Source organism: Crotalus tigris, unplaced genomic scaffold (genome assembly GCF_016545835.1).
Source record: "Crotalus tigris isolate CLP2741 ecotype Arizona unplaced genomic scaffold, ASM1654583v1 scf7180000024338.4412243, whole genome shotgun sequence".
Lineage (NCBI taxonomy): Eukaryota > Metazoa > Chordata > Lepidosauria > Squamata > Viperidae > Crotalus > Crotalus tigris.
The window spans coordinates 232,651-253,914 of record NW_024100508.1 but is presented as its reverse complement, the minus strand read 5'-3'; the positions used below and the strand labels follow the sequence as shown (position 1 = coordinate 253,914).

The following is a 21,264-nucleotide window of genomic DNA, read 5'->3' as shown; positions in this document are numbered from 1 at the left end:
ATAAGCAGGGATTAAATCAGATAAACAATCAAGCAGAAAACAATAGTTTAATCAAGAAAATCAAAGAGAAAACCAAAGCTCCACCAATGCTAATGGGAAGTTACTGTATATAAACAGGGAGAAAACTCCACACTCACTCACACAGGTGCTGTTACCTAGATGGGTAATGAAATGTCTGCAAGCAAACAACAAGCTCAGAGAGAATCAACAACTCCACAATTCAATCCCAAATTATATACATTCTGTTCTATTGGAAAGATTAATTGGTTATCTGGGTGATATACAGGATTGTCTATATGATAAGGTGCATTCTTTTCACAAGGACTGCTAATTAATTATGTACTTCGTCAAAGTTTCACCAGGAAAGTTGATAGAAGGAAATGGAAATGGAAGGAGATATTATTCTAAGATACATTTAGAATAAAAGAAAAGGACAAGAACCGGTTGCTTGATGAATATACCATGGTACTATATATTGAAAAGGCAGAGCTACTTAATTCCTATTTAATATTAGCCTTCTCTAACTGAAGTACAAGAGGCAATTTTGAAAAGCATGATGAATATGATAGACTAAAGCTCAAGCTAAACAAAAAATTGATCTGTTAGTTTGAACGAGTTTAAATCACTGGGGATAAGTGAATTAGATCTTTAAAGATGGAATGTTCCCAAACGTAGGTGGCCCAAACATCAAAACACTCAGACTTGAGATTAGTTGGAGACATTTTTTCACCTCCCCAAACTCCTTGATTGGCCAGGGATCAAAAGATATAATTGGATATACTCAGGATACTGATGACAACAATCCCTAATCAGCAGATAACCTCATCTAGTGGCTTCAAGTAGGAGGACTGAAGGAATGATCTCCTTCTCCTCCCCACCACCAACTGAAATCCATACCAACTGAAGCTAACACTAGAGAAAGGAAGAGAAGCAGTACCCTCTATTCCCAATCTATAGCACCAACTCATAAGGAGACCATGAGTAACAGTATTGAAAACTGCTCAGACATCAAATTGCTCAGGATTGGATAATGACCTCCATTAGACTGTCTCGGTACTAAATCCAGGCTTGGAACAGAAATGAAGCAAGTTGTGATATTCTACTTTCTCCTCTCATCAGCTGCAAACTGATCTGCCTCTGATTGATAGTTATCAAAAACTGTTGGATTAAAGATGACCTCTTTAAAAATGGTGCACCATTTCCTTTTTTCAAAGCAAAAGGTGCTACTTGTTCCAACACCTTGATTGCCTTTATGACATAGGCGTAGCCTGAATTCAGGTGGCGCAGCAGTTAGAGTGCAGTACTGCAGGCCACTTTAGCTGACTGTGTCAGCAGGTCAGCGGTTCAAATCTCACTGGCTCAAGGTTGACTCAGCCTTCCATCCTTCCGGGGTAGGTAAAATGAGGACCCAGATTGTTGGGGGCAATGTAAATATATATATATAATATATATATATATAATATATATATATATATATATATGTAGGTCTTTGGTTGTTCGGGTTTTCTCCCACGTAAAATTGGAAGTGTCTTGGCGACGTTTCGACGAAGTCCCATTCGTCATCTTCAGGCTGGTGCTTTCAGCTTCGTGCCTCGAGCAGCAATGTGTGGTCTTAGCTGTTTCTTCCTTTTAACTGCCAGTGGAGGTATGAACTGATTGGGTGGGAGCTTGGCTGTGTTCTGATTGGGTGGAGGTGTGTTCTGATTGGTTAGGGGCTTGGCTGTGCTCTGATTGGCTGGGGGGTTGGCTGTGCTCTGATTGGCTGGGGGGTTGGCTGTGCTCTGATTGGCTGGGGGAGTGTTCTGTTTGGTTGTGCTCAGGTTAGTCTGAGTTGCAGAGGGATTCAAGATTTTGGGCTGCCCTGCCATTCCTTGGCTTCGCGTTCGTGGTCGTGCTTCCTCTTCATGGAGGGTGTCAGTTTGCTTCATGTATGGATTGGGGGGGTTTAAAGTGGCTAATGATGCAGCTGTGGTCTGGCTTCTGGTTTGTGGTCGTGCCTCATAGTCAGTGTGGCTTTGGGTTTGTTTTTTGCGTGGATGTTTGGTGGTGACATCCTGTGTGGTTTTTGTGAGTGTGGGTCTGGTATCATTTTTTGTGTTAGGGAGTCGTTTGTCAATAAGGGCGGGTTTCCAAATGGCTGGTAGGCGGGAGGTATCATCTCGCTTGTTCATGCTGTGTGGGCGTTTTTCTATCTCGATGGCTTCTCTGATTATTCTGTTATTAAAATGTTCACTTTTGGCAATGGTTCTGGTATTTTTAAAGTCAATTTCATGTCCTGTGGCTTTAAGGTGTTGGACCAGGGAAGATGTTGGTTCCTCTTTTTTGACTGAGTTCTTATGTTCTTCAATGCGTGCACTTATTCTTCTGTTGGTTTGTCCGATGTATGTGGTGGGACAAGTGGTGCATGGGATTTCGTATACTCCTTGATTTTCTAATTCAATTTTATCTTTGGGGTTTCTAAGGATGGTGGATATTTTTCTGTTTGTGCAGAATAATCTGGCCACATGGGAAAGAAAAACTGGACAACTTCCTCACACACCTCAACAGCCTACACCCCAAAATACAGTTCACCATGGAAACAGAAACTAACAACCAACTTCCCTTCCTGGATGTCTTAGTCTACAAGAAATCCAATGGCTCCCTAGGACACACCATCTACCAGAAGAAAACACACACAAACCGCTATCTGCACGCTCTCTCACACCACCACCCAGCACAGATCAACTCTGTAGCCAAGACACTCATCTCCAGAACAAAACGCTTAGCTGACGAACAACACCTAAAACCCGAACTACACACTCTCACCAATGTACTAACATCCAATGGATTCCATAGAAATAAGATTACAAACCTAATCCAAAAAGAAACCCCCACTAAAATCCAAGACAAAAAACAAGAAAACGGCAAAGCCTCCTCCCATACATAAAAGGCACCACAGACAGAATCAGTAAGATCCTCCATAAACACAACATCAAAACAGCATTCTGCACAAACAGAAAAATATCCACCATCCTTAGAAACCCCAAAGATAAAATTGAATTAGAAAATCAAGGAGTATACGAAATCCCATGCACCACTTGTCCCACCACATACATCGGACAAACCAACAGAAGAATAAGTGCACGCATTGAAGAACATAAGAACTCAGTCAAAAAAGAGGAACCAACATCTTCCCTGGTCCAACACCTTAAAGCCACAGGACATGAAATTGACTTTAAAAATACCAGAACCATTGCCAAAAGTGAACATTTTAATAACAGAATAATCAGAGAAGCCATCGAGATAGAAAAACGCCCACACAGCATGAACAAGCGAGATGATACCTCCCGCCTACCAGCCATTTGGAAACCCGCCCTCATTGACAAACGACTCCTAACACAAAAAATGATACCAGACCCACACTCACAAAAACCACACAGGATGTCACCACCAAACATCCACGCAAAAAACAAACCCAAAGCCACACTGACTATGAGGCACGACCACAAACCAGAAGCCAGACCACAGCTGCATCATTAGCCACTTTAAACCCCCCCCAATCCATACATGAAGCAAACTGACACCCTCCATGAAGAGGAAGCACGACCACGAATGCGAAGCCAAGGAATGGCAGGGCAGCCCAAAATCTTGAATCCCTCTGCAACTCAGACTAACCTGAGCACAACCAAACAGAACACTCCCCCAGCCAATCAGAGCACAGCCAACCCCCCAGCCAATCAGAGCACAGCCAACCCCACAGCCAATCAGAGCACAGCCAAGCCCCTAACCAATCAGAACACACCTCCACCCAATCAGAACACAGCCAAGCTCCCACCCAATCAGTTCATACCTCCACTGGCAGTTAAAAGGAAGAAACAGCCAAGACCACACACTGCTGCTCGAGGCACGAAGCTGAAAGCACCAGCCTGAAGATGACGAATGGGACTTCGTCGAAACGTCGCCAAGACACTTCCAATTTTACGTGGGAGAAAACCCGAACAACCAAAGACCTACATACAAATACCCGCGAAAACCTCAGAAAACAAATATATATATATATATATATATATCTATATATATATATATATATATATATATATATATATATATATATATATATATATATATATATATATATATTCAATAATGATGGTGAAAATGCGACTCCCGGGCATAATTATAAATGGAATGAATAAAGCGCGTTCACCAGGAGAGTTTAAAGTTAAAATACTTCAATTAAAGTATTTTACTATATTAAAAGGTTGCCAAGCTTTCGTTGGGAAAACTCCCCAACATCTTCAGGGCTGAGAGACCGTTTCTAACAAGGTGATTCAAACGGGTTCCATAGACGTCTGCGCGTGGTTCCTAGACTTTGCTAGCATTCCCTGCTGAACAGCTGATAGGTGGGGGGGGGAATCGGAGTAAAGATTTCTTCTGTCATTCTCTCGAGCACTTTTGTTCACATTTCCGTCGACCTCAGGGGGTATTGTTAAAGTTATGTTCCGCCCTCTCCCGGCAGTATTGGCTCTCGTTGCAGTGGGGGGGTTTAGTTTGATGTCATTGTGTATCCTACCATGGAGGCGGGGCTTCATCGGCTGCAATTTAACATCTTTCCTCTGCTGCGTGCTCCCATATTTATCTTCGCTCGCATGTACAAGCATCAACTGGATGTGGTATTTTTCAATGTTTGAATCATCCTCCTCCATCATGGTGTCCCCCATGCTCATCTTCCCTCGTAGGTCAATATTCAAGTTAAATCCCCCCCATTTCTGTGAGCAAAAGTCTGTTGGTATTTGGGCAGATTCCCCGCTCATGTTACTTTCCCTTTTATCAAGCGAACGGGTCGTCATCACATGTTTTTTCTCCCCTCTCTGTATGGGATATCCACCTTTATTATTATTATGGGTAGTGCTAAATTTAGTGGTTCTATCCTCAAATTTCTTAAGCGCTCCAATGTCATTATTATTGTTTTCTCCAATTAAAGGGGGTGTGGTTTCCCCTTGATATTGTTGGGGGGGTTTCTGGGTAGTCTATATCAGATTGTTTCTGGTAGGGAGGAGGTGTAGCTCCTGGTTTGGAATGTTGTGGATGTTGATTGTAAGGTTTGTGATATAAAGGATGATGGTTTGAGTTCCATTTTCGTAGCGCTTGTTGTGCTGGGTGCAAGTCAATGTGACGATTGATTGAGTTGTTATTCGAGAACCAGGCTTCTTTTAGCAGCCGACCTCCCTTCGTGGCATCACTGGCTATGATAAGGGTGTTATTGAAGTCAAACTGATGGCCTTGTTGTGCCATATGCATCCAAAGTTGTGAGTGTGGTTCGCCTCGTTTTATGGCCAGTTTGTGTTCGTGGAGGCGAGTTTTCAAGCGTTTGGCTGTTTCTCCCACATAGTTGCCGTCGCAGTTTTTGCAGTTGATCTTATAAACAATAGCAGATTTCTCCATGGTAGGTAGGGGGTCCTTTGGACGCATAATTTTTGATCGTAAGGTTTGGTTAGGTTTGTGAGCTACTTCTATACCATGGGGTGCTAGTAGTCTGGCTGTGGCCTCTGAGATGTTACTTATGTATGGGAGGGAGATGCGTGTTTTTTGTAGGGGGGAATCCCTTCTTCGTTGGGTGGTCTGGTGCTGGAAAGTTGTACAATGTCGTTTGATAAATTTTAATGGATAACCGTTATATATGCACGTACGGAAGAGGTGTCTCCTCTCTTCTTTCTTATATTCATCCGTGCTGCAGTGGGAGTCATAATAATAATAATAATAATAATAATAATAATAATAATAATAATAATAAAGGTGGATATCCCATACAGAGAGGGGAGAAAAAACATGTGATGACGACCCGTTCGCTTGATAAAAGGGAAAGTAACATGAGCGGGGAATCTGCCCAAATACCAACAGACTTTTGCTCACAGAAATGGGGGGGATTTAACTTGAATATTGACCTACGAGGGAAGATGAGCATGGGGGACACCATGATGGAGGAGGATGATTCAAACATTGAAAAATACCACATCCAGTTGATGCTTGTACATGCGAGCGAAGATAAATACGGGAACACGCAGCAGAGGAAAGATGTTAAATTGCAGCCGATGAAGCCCCGCCTCCATGGTAGGATACACAATGACATCAAACTAAATCCCCCCACTGCAACGAGAGCCAATACTGCCGGGAGAGGGCGGAACATAACTTTAACAATACCCCCTGAGGTCGACGGAAATGTGAACAAAAGTGCTCGAGAGAACGACAGAAGAAATCTTTACTCCGATTCCCCCCCCACCTATCAGCTGTTCAGCAGGGAATGCTAGCACAGTCTAGGAACCACGCGCAGACGTCTATGGAACCCGTTTGAATCACCTTGTTAGAAACGGTCTCTCAGCCCTGAAGATGTTGGGGAGTTTTCCCAACGAAAGCTTGGCAACCTTTTAATATAGTAAAATACTTTAATTGAAGTATTTTAACTTTAAACTCTCCTGGTGAACGCGCTTTATTCATTCCATATATATATATATATATATATATATATATATACACACATATACATTGCTTACTGGTGTACACTGCTTAAAGAGTGCTCGCACTTAAAGCGGTATATAAGTCTCATAAATAAATAAATAAATTCAGTAAACCATTAGTAGATCTAACAGTTTAGACAACCCTGACAACTGTTAGATATGTTAAAGAAGAGCCATCTGTTGCAGTCTCATTAATTTAGATTTAGTGCACTGAACAGAGGCTTGGACTCCATGGCTAAATGGTTCATTCCAATAGGGGAATTCTGATACTTTAAAAAGTTACACTAGCACTGAATCTTCTTTCCTTAATTACATAGGATGTTCAGTTTAATGTGATTTATTTTAGAAAACACTTGTCAGTTTGTTACTTTTCTTGATGTAGAAATAAGAAGATCACAGACAGGACCTGAAAAAATATATCAGTCAAACCAGATCTCTTACAGAATATACAATTCTTTTTCCAAATCCTGGAAATTAAAAAAAAAAAACTATAGATCCCGCAGGGAATAAATATGGGCATTTTACTCCTAGTCAAAGTTATTCATTCTTATCTCAGGATGCTAATTTTCCAGCAGAACAGCAAGGAGTTGCATACCTTTGTAACAATTATGTCTTCCCACTGTATTACTAGCATGTGGAGAGAAAGGCACTACCCATCCTAGTCATTTGATTGAACTATGTTTGTGTGTGGGGGGGGGGGGTTGTGTGTGTGTGTGTATGTGTGTGTGTGTAAGTATACTTTAGAGTTGGTGATTGCTGGACATGTCCCTGCAGTCTTCTTGGCCAGAATTTTGGAAGTGATGCCATTGCCTGCTTTCTAGAGTTGAGAGTGAATGATTGGCCCAAAGTCACTCAGTTGGCTTTGTGTTTAAAGCAGGTTTGGAACTCCCAGTCTCCCATTTTTTAGGCTGTGCCACTATACCAATCTGGCTCCCTTAATTTAACTATTTTTCCATGCATTGATACATGGGTTTAGGGCTAATTATTGTGTGTGTTATGAAACTTCTCATAATCATGAAGTCTTCATTCTATTGAAGCAAACCAGATTTAATGCTTTCTCCTGTAGCAGTCCTATCATGATTATCACTATCTTCCTAATCTTCTAACCATAGTATATGTTCTCTAGAAAAACAAAACAGAACTGCATTTTCCTTATTTGATTGGTTCACAGGACATGAGAAAGTTTGCCTAATTTTTTTTTCAGGAAAAACAGGTTAATAAATAACATCAGTTTCTTAGCGCAATGATCCAGTCATTAATATGGAATTTACAAATAGCTTCATTCTGTGCAGCTAATGGAATGCACTCCATGATGTAGCAATTAATATTTGAGGAAGTCTTTTCATTTGTTAATAAGCAGCTGTATTTTATAGGCTTATTATCCACATTCTAAGATATTAGACAGCCAAAAATTTCAGATAAATAGGACACATTATTGTGAAATATTTATAGGTTTAGATTGCTTAAATTGCCTTCTGTGAATCCATTTCCTTTCCTTTTCCTTTTCTTTTTCCCCATTATCCCAATTCTATACTTACTAATAATATAGTAGACTATTTCTGCTGAGGTTAGCCTTTTAGGAAATATTCTATAATGCTTACTCTTTTTTGCCCCCTATTTATTTAACTGACTGACTTTTAAAGAGAACTGGGAGGCACCTGAGGTAATTATCATTCACATACGCCATAGACCTTCAATCTCTCTATTTCTCTAATAAATGTTTATACACTTTAGTCATGGGTGGGATGGCTGGGATTAGTTGATGATTTTATATTCTTGAAAGCAGGCAGACATTGTCCTCAGCTTGCTGTGGAGTGTTTTTGGAGGTCAAAATTTTAAACAAGCCATTGGAAACAAAAATCATCTATATACTTATGGGCAATAGAAAAACTTGCTACTAGAGGGGTGTAATATGTTGGGTTTGAAGGCAATATTTGGTTTAATGGTGAAACTCAAGATCATGCTTGGGCTGCAAGAGGCAGTGTTTTAAGCTAAGTAAACATCTTCATGCACTTTGAAGCACTTTTTGCCTTCAAATCCAAAAGGCTGTCCAACCCTGCCTGTTATAACTTGAGGGACAGTCATCTTTTCTTCAGCTTAAAAAAAAAAAAAAAACAACTACCCAACTACTCACTTGTAGCTGTGGATACCTCTGCTTGTTCTGGTTCTTCTGGCTGTTTTTAAAGGGAAAAAAAGAAACAACTGTGGCTATTTCCTGCAGTAAAAGGAATTCACTGCTGTTGCTCTGTTTCTTTAATCTTCAGGTTTGGCTCCATGTGCTAAGCAACAGAGCATATGGCTTATTTCTTTTCCTCCTGCTCCTCTTCCAGAAATAAGAGGAGATGAAAAAAAATAACAATTTTCTATAAGAAAATAGATGACTCTCCTGAGAGCTGAAGAAAGGAAAGAAGCATCCTTCTATCTCCTACAAGATTTTCTTCAGCTATGGATTATACATGTTATAAACTGTATAAAGGAAACCATTGATTCAAGAAATCAATACATATTCATTCACACCCCTTGATGTGGAAATCCAAAGCTTCAGAAAGCAGTTATAGTACTGTATCTTTTTCTACAATATTAATTATCCATCTTTTTGGAAAATACAGATGCTGTTTCTAATTCAAGTGGTATCACAGATTCTGAAAATTCAGGCTGCTTCATTGCTGTATTTTAGATTCACAATAATTTTTTTTCTTAGTCCAATGCTAATTTTAAGAAGAAAAAAAAAGAATGTTGATATTACAGTTTCTGGGATTATCTTGGAAGACAGAATGAAGATTCACAGTGGCCAGATAAGAGGCTTCTGCTTACCCTGTAGAAGAAATGGAGTGTGGCAAACATCTCAGAAGGGACCCTCCCTACTTTCTTGGACTGTAAAGGCAAGGGGGAAGATGGACTTTCAGACTTGCAAAATTCTGTTAATGTAAACATTCAATAAAAATAGAGCTAGTAAGCCTGGAATTTGGCAATACTAACAACATAGGAATAGTTGATGAAGATGATAGAACTTGCTGAGATGGCCAAGTTGATCTGTTTGATTGGAGAAAAGATAATATCTGTGTTTATTGCTAACAGAAAACCTCTTATGAACTTTTTGTATAAAACAGAAGAAAGTTATGATATATAGTTTTTACAATTAGATAGGATAATTATGGGAAGGACAAGAGTCATGATATAACTTTATCTGTCTCTGGGGAGATTGGTCTATCTCTCACAGGGTGCAAGAAGAACTGATTCCTCTAACCTTGATGTTATAAAGCTGGGAGATGATATGACAGCCATTATTTCTCTATTTGCTTCTTGAGCTTATTATTGCTAGAAAGGAAGGCTAGGTTATATGAACTGTAATTCTTCTGCAGAGTTGGCTTTAGGTAGAACACTAAGTTAAGTATACCCAGAAAATAGAGGGTGGTAGAAAGTTTTATCAAGCCACTAATGCAAAACAGAGTAAGAAGATCCAGAGGTCTCTGACTTTTTTGTATTTATTCAAAATACTCTAACTCATTTTTAACTAATAGAGCACCCAGAATCAATTACAAATATCAATAAGAAACCAGTTCATATTTATATTTTGGTTCTAAAAACCTAACTGGCAATGAAGCTTATGTTTACCATGTATAACATTATTGGGATCTGAATCAAGATGGCCAGCCCATTTATATTTAAATTGGATGAAAAGATTTTTAGAAAGCAATTCTAGCTTTCCTGAACTGATTAATACAAATGGAGAAACATAAAATTGAAACTAATCAAAGAAAAGTTTTTTTCCCAGAATTTGCACTCTACATTTTATCTACTATAATTTTCAGATGATTAAGTACTGAATGGCTGACAAGTAACCCCAAGCAGGAATCTAGGAGAGTGGAATTGTATGATTTGGCCTGAAAACATCTCTGAAGTTTTCTTTTTCCTTACATCCTCTATTTTCAATCATATTATAGTGAAGTGGTAAATCATTTCAAATCAATTTCATCATCAAAGTATTAATGCTTGCAAATGGGTATTTCATCACAATCTGATTCTATTAGATCAGCGGTTCTCAACCCATGGGTCGCGACCCCATTTGGGGTCGATCGACCATTTCTCGGGGGTCGCCAAACAAGGCGATCCGCCATTTTCCCCCCTCAGGGGGCGGCGCCGCGCATGTGCGCTGCGCATGCGCGGCACGTTTGTGTGACAGGAGTCGCCATCACACAAACGTTGAGAACCACTGTATTAGATCTTTCTGGGATCTGTGATTACTATTTGAGGTTTTACATCAAAAACAAAAAACAGATCACATTCATTTGTATTAAATAAATACAGCATGATAGCTTCTAACCCTCTCTAATTGACAGGGAAAACAGAGCAATGATATATGAAAAGAACATGTTGCCTTAGCAGTTTTCTCCTCAAATAACTATTTACCAAATGCCAATGAATCAAATGCCAGAATTTTGAAAGCACACAAGTCAGTGACTTCAGAGTGACAAAGTGACAGTTGCCCTTGGGGAAAGGATAATATTTCAAGAGTTCCTCTATCCAACAAACCACAGGGATCTGGATGTAATAACATGTATCAGGACAATGAGTGATGGAAAAACAAAAGAAAAGAACTTAAGTTAAAGGTTATTTTTTTTTTTTTTTGCTACTGAAATGATTAATTCATGGAGATTTTCAGGAAAGAAGTAGAATTGCATCAGATTTCTGTGATGGTAAAAGAACAAACTTTCAAACCAAATTTAGAACAAATCTTTAAGCCAGTTAAAGAACCATACTTTAAAAGCAAATATCCTCCCTGCATGTACAAACACAAGAAAACCCTTGTCTGGTCTTATCCTTCATTACAAGGATTCTGGAAACTTTTCTTTCAATACAAGATAAAGTGGAACATAGGGAATTTCAGAGGACCAGATTTCTGGATTCAAAAGAATCAGCTCATTTTGACCAAAAGCATCAATTAAAAAATCCTTATGATATGCACTTGTCTCAATGAGTGTCTGTGTGTTTTTTCTGTAGGCAGATGACATGATCAAAGTGCCTATGTTCAAAACAATTATTTTTCAAGAAAAACACTAAAGGGAGTGGTTTATATATCCATCCCTTCTGGGACATTGGAGCAGTGCTTTTTATTCCCCACCATACATGTTTTGGTTTCCTGATCATCACAAGAAAACTTCATTTGCTTAGCAACAATTAAAATGTAGAAATAGATTTGGTGTAATGCAAGCACTGTTATTTCTTTAACCTGCCTTTTTTGTTTGTTTGACTGTTTTCTGTCTCAGTGTCTGATTCTGAGAAGCAAAAAGCATTTGTAGCCAAATATGCATTTATATTTGATTAGATATTTATCCTTTTTTTAAAAAAATCCACTGAAGGAATGTGAACCTGAAAAAAATATTTGTAAGGGGCATGAGTACATTAGTATGCAATAGGGCATCACATTGCCATATAAGTAGGGGTTAATTTTAAATGTTTGCATTTTATAAGTATCAGAGGCTGTGAAATAGTTTATTGTCAATCCCTTTCTCTCCATTCTACTCTAAGTCACTCTCTCCCTTTGATAGATCCCTTAGTGTTTCAAGTGCATTATATGTGTCTAATCCATTTTTGAAAAATAAGTATTATGAGATTTGAAATAGAAGATCTTTAGGATTATCCATGAAAGTCACTATTCAAGTAATGACAGGTTTGGGAAGCTTCAGGTGAAAAGGTAGATTTTTGGCAGTAACTATAAATTATGCTAATAATGCATGGCTTTGTAAAGAACAGATTAAAAAAACTCAGTAAAATATCTAATACCATAAAATATGTTAGATTTTAGGATCTTTCAAGAGAGATGAATATAACTAGCATTTTCAAACCCACGTGTTCAGAATCAGATATGAAATAAACTTCAACTGCTGTAAGAAAATATTTCTGTCTATGCATATTTGTGATAGCAGACCAAAGAAAATTAGAAATTTCCATACTCTTTGAAATACTTAAAAACTGCTAACCAGGTCAAAGGGCTATCTTGTTGAAAATTTTCAATCAAGTAATGATCACTCAGATACATGTAAGAAACCCAGGACATAAAAGAAATTGCCTCTTTTATGTTTCTCCCTAGCAACAGGAATTAAAGGCAAACTGCCTTTGATTCTGAAGGTAATGTACAGCCATCTAGTCATTCCCAGCACTATTTTCCTGAAGTTTGTTTAGTCCCTTAAACAAAATAAACTTTAGATATGTGACCATCAGCACAACTGACACAGGAGAATTCCATAGTTCATGCAATGTAAAGAAATGCTTTTTTAGAATGTGAATCAATTCAAATTTAATTTCATTGGATGTTCCAATACTGTGAAATAGAGGGGAGACCTTTCCTTTACACTCATTTTCTTAATTTTATATTATTTTAAATTTATCTGTTTTGCTTTCTACTTTACCCATTTTGCTGCAGGTTACAATGTCCATAAAACTCATTTTTTCCCTTAATCTTTAATCACTTTGTCCCATTCTGCTCATCTTCCAATTCTGTAACAATGCTCAGTCCACAATGATCACAAATGTCTACATTGTTATGAGTGGTCAGCCCTTCCAGGTAGGCTAAGTCAGAAAACATAAACTGCTAGACTCCACTGTATTGCAGTCAGGTTTAATAACAGAATCTTGAAAGCCTGCCATAGTTTCCCTCTGCCTCTTTTATACCAGATGGATCTCTCTTCAGTTTTCCATATTCCATCTTTTCCAAGGGCTAAGAGGTTGATTATTTTCTCTTTTACCTGCTAATGCCTCTTGTTTATTCTTGCCAATGTTTTCATTTTCTTTTGCCTCTATCTCAATTGCACTATAGAATTTCATGAGAGCTTTACTATCATTGCAATTTCTCATTTCAAGCTAAAACACCATTCCTTTGTTTTCAATTCCGATATATTCCCAAGTGAATCTACAACATAGTATTGTTTTAATGCCCAGATCTTTAATGGCCAGCTAAAGGGTTTTCTAATGATATACTATTCCCACCATCTTAAATAATAATAATAATAATAATAATAATAATAATAATAATAATAATCCCCCAGTGAGGCACTACCTTGACGTGGTTGTGGGGCTTGTGTACTCTTAGGAAGATGAGAGCTATGCCAGAGGTTCAACCATACTGGACAGGTCTCATCAGAGGAGTCAGACAAAGAGTGTCTCTCCCATAAAAAATATGGTGAGACGTAAATTGCAGAATGCCATACCAGCTCGGACATCGCCCAGGTTAACAAGGTCCGCGCTAGATATTGGAGTTCCTGGATATCTGGTGAAAAATGGGTTACAGGACTCAGGACTGTTGGCTGAGCAACCAGGGCCAGCAGCTGCAGAACTACTGGAAGAAAAGGTGTTTACCCGTCGCAGATAAACAGTGATGGAAAACAAAGAAATAATGATCTGTTACTACAGATCAAGTCCAACAAGAAGAGGATATCTAAAACGAATGCACCAGTTCTGGAAAGAACAACATCCAGAATCAGAAATAACAGAACAGAGACTAGCAGATCAACGCCGATTTATAACACGAAATAAAGTATTCACAGAAACAGAATTGGACAAACTGCAAAGGTTTACCCAGGGCAAAGAAATCAAAGCCTTACCAGAAGTAATCCAGAATGTAGAGGCAAACCAGGGGGAGTTGGCAGTGAAGGAATCTAGCAGAGATATACAACTGTTCTCATTTGGAAACCAGGCACCTCTACCTCAGGAAGAACAAAACCCTCTAACTAAAGAAATAAAAGAATTGAAACAAAGAATACCTGAGCATCTAGAACAACACAAAAACAACAGAATAAGGCTACCTGCATTGAAGCTTGTTCCAAAGAAACAGCTAGCACAAGCATTAAAAGATGCAAATATTGCAATATCAAGTATAAGCACCAATTCACTACAAGAAACAAACCAACTAATGTACAGCACAGCTGCAGTTATAACAGAATACCTGGGATGCAAAATCAACAAAGAAGAAAAACAAACAAACAGTGCACCACAAAAATGGAAGGTTAGACTAGAAAATAAGATCAGCAAGTTAAGATCACATGCAAGCAAGCTAGAACAGATGAAAGAAAAGAAGCTGAAGAACAAGAAGACCAAAGAATACCTAATCAAGAAATACCACTTAGAAACAAGGAAGATCAAGGAAGCACTGGAAATAATAAAGCAACAAATAACAGCTATAGCCAGGAAAATCAGTAGATATGAAGCTCGAATTGAAAACTATAGGCAGAACCTCCAATTTCAATCCAATCAGAAACGTTTCTACCAATCCATTAATGAAGAAACTGCAAGGAATCAGTCAGTACCTGACAAAAAAGAAACAGTGCAGTTCTGGAAGCAGATATGGGATAACCCAAAGAACTACAACAAGGATGCGGCTTGGTTAAAAGAGGTGGATGCAAATAAAACAGAAGTTGAAATGAAAGAACTAGTACTAACAACAAAAATGGTAGAAAAAAGAGCAAAGACAATCAAAAATTGGTCAGCACCAGGTGAAGATGAACTGCATGGGTTTTGGTTGAAACATCTAACTGTTATACACCCACTCATTGCCAAACAGTTCAACAATATACTACAAGGAGGAGAAATTGAAAAGTGGCTAACAACTGGGAAAAACTACCTAATAATGAAAAATCCAGCAAAAGGGGCAACACCAGGTAACTACAGGCCAATTACCTGCTTACCAACAACTTTCAAATTACTAACTGGTGTGGTAGCTGACGCAGTACAACAGCATCTAGTTGAAAACAATCTCTTTCCACCTGAGCAGAAAGGAAACTGCCCCAATAGCAGAGGAACAAAAGATCAACTCCTAATAGACAAAATGATCTTGGAAAACTGCAAGAGAAGGAAGACCAACCTGAATGTGGCATGGATTGACTACAAAACGGCATTTGACTCTCTGCCACATGATTGGATAATAAAGTGCCTAGAAATAACAGGAGTCAGTAGAAACATCAGAAAATTTGTGCAAAGATCGATGGCACAATGGAAGACACAGTTGCAGATCAATGGTGAGAGGCTGGGAGAGGTTAATATCAAGATAGGAATATTTCAAGGAGATTCATTATCACCATTACTATTTGTTATTGCACTGTTTCCTCTGTCAACAATACTGAATAACTCAGGACATGGCTATCAAACATCAAAAACATCTGCCAGACTATCCCACATCCTTTACATGGATGATCTGAAGCTGTATGGAAAAACATCATCTGAAATAGAATCGCTGCTCAACACTGTCCGTATATATAGCCAAGATATTGTAATGGAGTTTGGCTTGGACAAATGTGCCACACTTACTATCAAACAAGGAAAAATAATGAAAACTGAAGGAATCAAGATGCCCCACGAAAATAACATTAAGAGTTTGGATGAGGAAGAGTACTACAAATACTTGGGTATCCTTCAAGCTGACAACATCAAGCACACTGAAGTCAAGAAAAAGATTAGAGGTGAATACATCAAGAGAGTGAAGAAGATCTTAAAGTCCAAACTCAAAGGAGGAAATACCATAAAGGCAATCAACACCTGGGCAATCCCAGTCATTAGGTACACAGCTGGAATAGTGGACTGGACTCAAGCAGAACTAAAAGCAATGGATAGGAAGACCAGAAAAATAATGACAATGAATCATGCCCTTCATCCACGCAGTGACATTGATAGACTTATCTACCAAGGCAAATAGGTGGGCGTGGAATGCTACAAGTACATCAGATGGTTGAAGAAGAAAAAATGGCTTGGGAAGAATATCTGAAGAACAATGATGAAGATGCACTGAAATTAGTATATCAGGAAGGCTTACTGACTACTGGAGAGACCAAACTGGCCTACAAGAAAGACCAAATGAAGAACAGAATAGAGGCATGGGAAGACAAAGCACTACGTGGCCAATACATGAAAAAAATAGCTGGGAAAGCAGATAATAATAAAACCTGGCAATGGCTAAGAGCAGAAAATTGAAGAAAGAGACCGAGGGACTAATTCTGGCTGCACAAGACCAAGCCTTAAGGACAAATGCATATAAAGTCAAAATTGAGAAAACAGCAACAGACAGTAAGTGCCGCCTATGCAAAGAAGCTGAAGAAACAGTGGACCACTTGGTAAGCTGTTGCAAGAAGATTGCACAAACTGATTACAAGCAGCGGCATGACAAAGTAGCAACAATGGTGCATTGGAAGATCTGCCAAAAATATCATTTGCCTGTAAGCAAAAACTGGTGGGATCATAAAATAGAGAAAGTCATAGAAAATGATAAAATTAAACTGCTCTGGGACTTCAGAAGTCAAACAGACAAGCACCTGCAACATAACACCCCAGACTTAACAATTGTCGATAAGAAAGACAAAAAAGTCTGGATAGTGGACGTGGCAGTGCCTGGAGACAGCAGAATAGAAGAGAAAGAACTGGAGAAGATAACAAAATACAAAGACCTACAAATAGAAATAGAAAGACTGTGGCAAAAGCAAGCAAGGGTAGTACAATAGTCATAGGCTCCTTGGGTGCAATCCCAAAACAACTGGAGCACCACTTGAACACAATTGGCATTGACAAATTCGCTATTAGTCAATTGCAAAAGGCGGCCTTATTAGGAACTGCTTTCATCCTGTGACGATATCTGTAATACCATCAAACATCCATATCTGCCTATCCCAGGTCCTGGATAAGGACTCGATAGGTAGACAAAATGCCAAATCCAGTCTGAACATCTGGCTGACTGTGCGATGATCGATAATAATAATAATAATAGTAGTAATAGTAAAGTTGGAAGGGACCTTGGAGGTCATCTAGTCCAACCCCCTGCTCCGGCAGGAAACCCTATATCATTTCAGAGAAATGGCTGTCCAGTCTCTTCTTAAAAAACTCCAGTGTTGGAGCATTCACCACTTCTGGAGGCAGGCCGTTCCACTGGTTAATTGTTCTAACTGTCAGGAAGTTTCTCCTTAGTTCTAGGTTGCTTCTCTCCTTGTTATAAGAAAGTTGAAATTTCTGGTTCTTACTCTATATACGTCATGAATATATTTATATACAATTTTTATGGTCATGGCAAATAAAATTATTTTCTTCTCATATATCCATGTGACATCAAAATAGGAGAGAATGTTTCATATTTTCTAGTCCTTTGCTTCCTTGATATGATGTGGAAAAACCTACATTAAATAATGATCTAAAATGTTTTATAGATAGATTCCCCTCCATTCTGAGCAGTTGCTATCTAGTTTTCAAACCTTCCTTTATGGTGAAGGTTGTTGATGACCTTTGACCGAGCTAGAAGGGAATGGTCCATCCATCCTTATGGTCCTTGATCATTCAGAGACTTTTGTAGTATACTTCTGCAGGGGTTAGCAGTGGAAGGTACTGTGTTTCACTGTTTTGTCTCTTTCCTCAATGGTTACTTCTAGTCAGTGTGGACAAAGGGAAGAGTTTGGTCCTGCAGCCCCTCACATGTGGGGTAACTCAAGTTCAACACATTCTTCTCTCCTGTTTAAATTCTACATGAAGCTTCTTGGTGAAGTCATTCATCAGTTTGAGAAACAGTATAATCAGTATGCAAATGATTCACTACATTTCAACATCAGATTGACTGGTACATCTGTTGACTACTGACCCAAGGTTTAGAAAATGGATGGGTTTTTTTTTTTTTGCTTGTTATTGTGTCTTGTCCACACAGTTATGTTTTCAATTTTTCTTTAATTATAGATTTGATATTTATAAACTGTCCACTGTCTTTTTGGAGTTGGATGGTATTAACAATCTAATAAATAATTGTGACAAGGACTTTTTGCCTTTTATCTCCATACAGAAATAGATAAACAGCAATAGTAATAGCAATAGTCCTTTTATATACTGCTCCATAGTGTTTTATAGCACTCTCTCAGTGGTATACAAAGTCAGCATATTGCCCCCAACAATCTGGGACCTCATTTTACCAACCTCAGAAGGAAGGAAGGCTGAGTCAACCTTAAGCCTGTCAGGACTGAACTCCAGGCTGTGGGCAGTTAGCCTGCAATATTGCAAAATTAATGCTGCACTACCACGGCTCTTGGTGATGATAGATAGATAGATGATGGGTAGGCAGACAGATTATAGACAGATAGGTAGATAAGTAGGTAGGTATATAGAGATAACAGATGAATGAAAAACATGTAACCATGTCATTTATATCCCATTTTGAATCAATTTATGTTGAATGTTAAATATTAAATAATACATATTAATAATTTCATCCTACCAATGCACTTTTTGCAAATTTTCCTTATCACTAAAAAAAAAGCAAGCCCTGGTCATCACCTAGGAGCATACATAACAGACAACTACAGTGTTAATAGCTCCCTTCAATATCCAGTGTTACAAACAAACCAGAATCTGAATTTGAATTTTGGGAATAGCAAGAAACAATAATGAAAGTGAAATATAACAGCAGTAGAGCAATATGATTTCCTGATAAATTTGATTGTTGCTTTCTTGTTTTTTAATATGACTTTTAAAGTACATTCTTTTTCTGTTTCTGCATTTTCCTGTCTGGAGAGAGAGAGGGAAAGATGCTGTGTTTTTTAGATGAAGTAACAAAAATTGTAAATATTAGTTCAGATGTCAACTATATCCAATCTAATTTGATTCAGTATTAAAGTGACAAAGTTAACATTCATCAAATAATTTCTTGACATTTCATACAAAGTGAACTCACATAAACCTGTTTTTAGTTACAAAGTACATTAGAATTAAAAATGCTATCTGTTAAATTTACTAAAATTTATATAGTATAAGTATTGAAGCCCATGTATATAATTTAAGCAAAAAAGCAGACAACAGACTAAAGACAATGTTTTCCCTCTGCTTGGTAAATTCAGATCTCAAGTGTCGTTTTTGTTCTGCACATGTATGAAATCTCACTATGCTTCTTATATCTAAATCACACTCATTACAATACTTTAAATATTTAAGCAGACAGAATGAGAAGGCAGGTAGTGAAGTATGGAATTCACCTTGAAAAAGGAATGCAAGAATGGTTAGTCCTATAAGAGGGTGTGGGAAAGAAACTCGGAATTGTCCTGTCTCAATTCTTTTTAGAGGGGTGTGTGTGTGTGTATGTGTGTGTGTGTGTGTGTGTGTGTGTGTGTGTGTGTGTGTGTGTGAGAGAGAGAGAGAGAGAGAGAGAGAGAGAGAGAGAGAGAGATTCTATAATATACTTTGAACAATAGAGTTCCAATAGTTCTTGTGGGGTCTGTTTCATGATCTACCTTTGAAAGGGTAGACAAGTAATTCTAGCCAAAGCGCCACAGTAATTCCTGTGGTTATTTAGGTTTAGTGGGAAATATAAATCCTAATCTGCAGTGCTGCATAACCCTAATCCTGTTCTCAATTGCAAGTTCAATGGGCTCAGTTCTTGCTTAAAACAAATACTGTGGTCAAACTAAGAGGTCAAAAGCATTGACTTTAGGGAATTGTTTCCTTTTTCAATCAAACTCATACGTTTGTGCACCAGAAAAAAGTCTGGGACCTTGACGTCAGTGTGAAAAAAAGTAGAGTGCCTTGTAATCTTATATGATTCCTGTGTGTACTGAGATTCTACTAGGAATAGGGAATAAATTAATTTTAAAAACTAAGATTACACAGACACCCCAATAACTCTTCCTATTGGCTTTGTGATTTTTTTAAATATTATTTGTTTTATCATAAGTAAACTACAAAACAGAAAACAAGCACAATGACACAAAATAAAAGCATATATATATATGTCATTCCTTTGTTAATCTGAGCAGTAGGCATTATGTTTTTTATTAGCTCTTCTGGTAATCAAAGTAGTCTGGAGAACCTTTCCAGAGCCATCAACTTTTTGGTAACTCTTTTATTGAGGCAGGAGGGACACCATTAACCCAGGCCAATCACTTGGCTTGATCTTTTCCTCTTTATTCCTTTTTTGGGGGGGGCCAATTCCTACGTTCCAGTCAGAATTGTCATTGCTGAAAGTTCAGAAATAGTTGTCTTAATATTTTCTTACAAACTACAAGAATGAATAATGGATACTTATTGGAGCTAGATGGACATAGCATCTATTAGCAATGATGAGCCAGATTGCCCCAGAAATAAAAGTACTATGTTCTATATTCAAAATTAGAATCAATTGGCTTTTCTGCACTTAATAATTAAAAGTGATGAACATACAGTTAACAACAGACAAAGGACACTTTATACCACCATTGTTTTACTCCACATACCCTCAAAGCTGTTTGAAAACTAAAAGATAATACTAAATGATCATACCAAATCCCTTTAACATTTATAAACCACACACCCTCCATTTCAAAAAGTGCTACTTACCATTGTGAAATTCATTACTTTCAGGATCCATATTGTCATGGCTAAGTTAACGATCATGGTAACCAATAGCAAGAGGACAAAGAAGTATAAGCACCTCTTTCGCCAGCCATAAATCCCTACTGGATAAAGTTGAGGATTTTCTGTTCTTGGCAGACTGTTTTGCTGTGTTGCTAGTATATACTGTTCCCGTGTCATCTATTAGAAACAACAAGAAGAATGCAAAGCATTAAATATTTATCTGAACAATTAAAATATCCTCAGCTTTTTTTACAAAGGGAAAAAGATAACTCTTTTTTGTTTTCTGAAAAAATGATTTTTTACACTGTTAGAAGAATTTATTTGGTCCAATTTTCTGAGCTGGGTCAAACATATAGTACAAAATAAATACCAATGTGCTGCTAGAAGTAGAGTTTATTCTTTCAACCATATGCAATTGTTGAAGGTAGTCTGC

At 38.0% G+C, this 21,264-nt stretch overlaps 1 protein-coding gene across 1 annotated transcript in view; it reads right to left on the bottom strand.

The window, feature by feature from the left end:
- The window catches only part of SGCZ (sarcoglycan zeta), a 241,138-nt gene extending 220,130 nt beyond the window's left edge, over positions 1 to 21,008 (bottom strand). The window contains exon 1 of the mRNA XM_039325793.1: positions 20,814 to 21,008. Within this exon, the coding sequence (XP_039181727.1) occupies positions 20,814 to 21,008 (195 nt within the window). The remainder of the gene's footprint in view (positions 1 to 20,813) is intronic.
- Between the last annotated feature and the right edge of the window lie 256 nt (positions 21,009 to 21,264).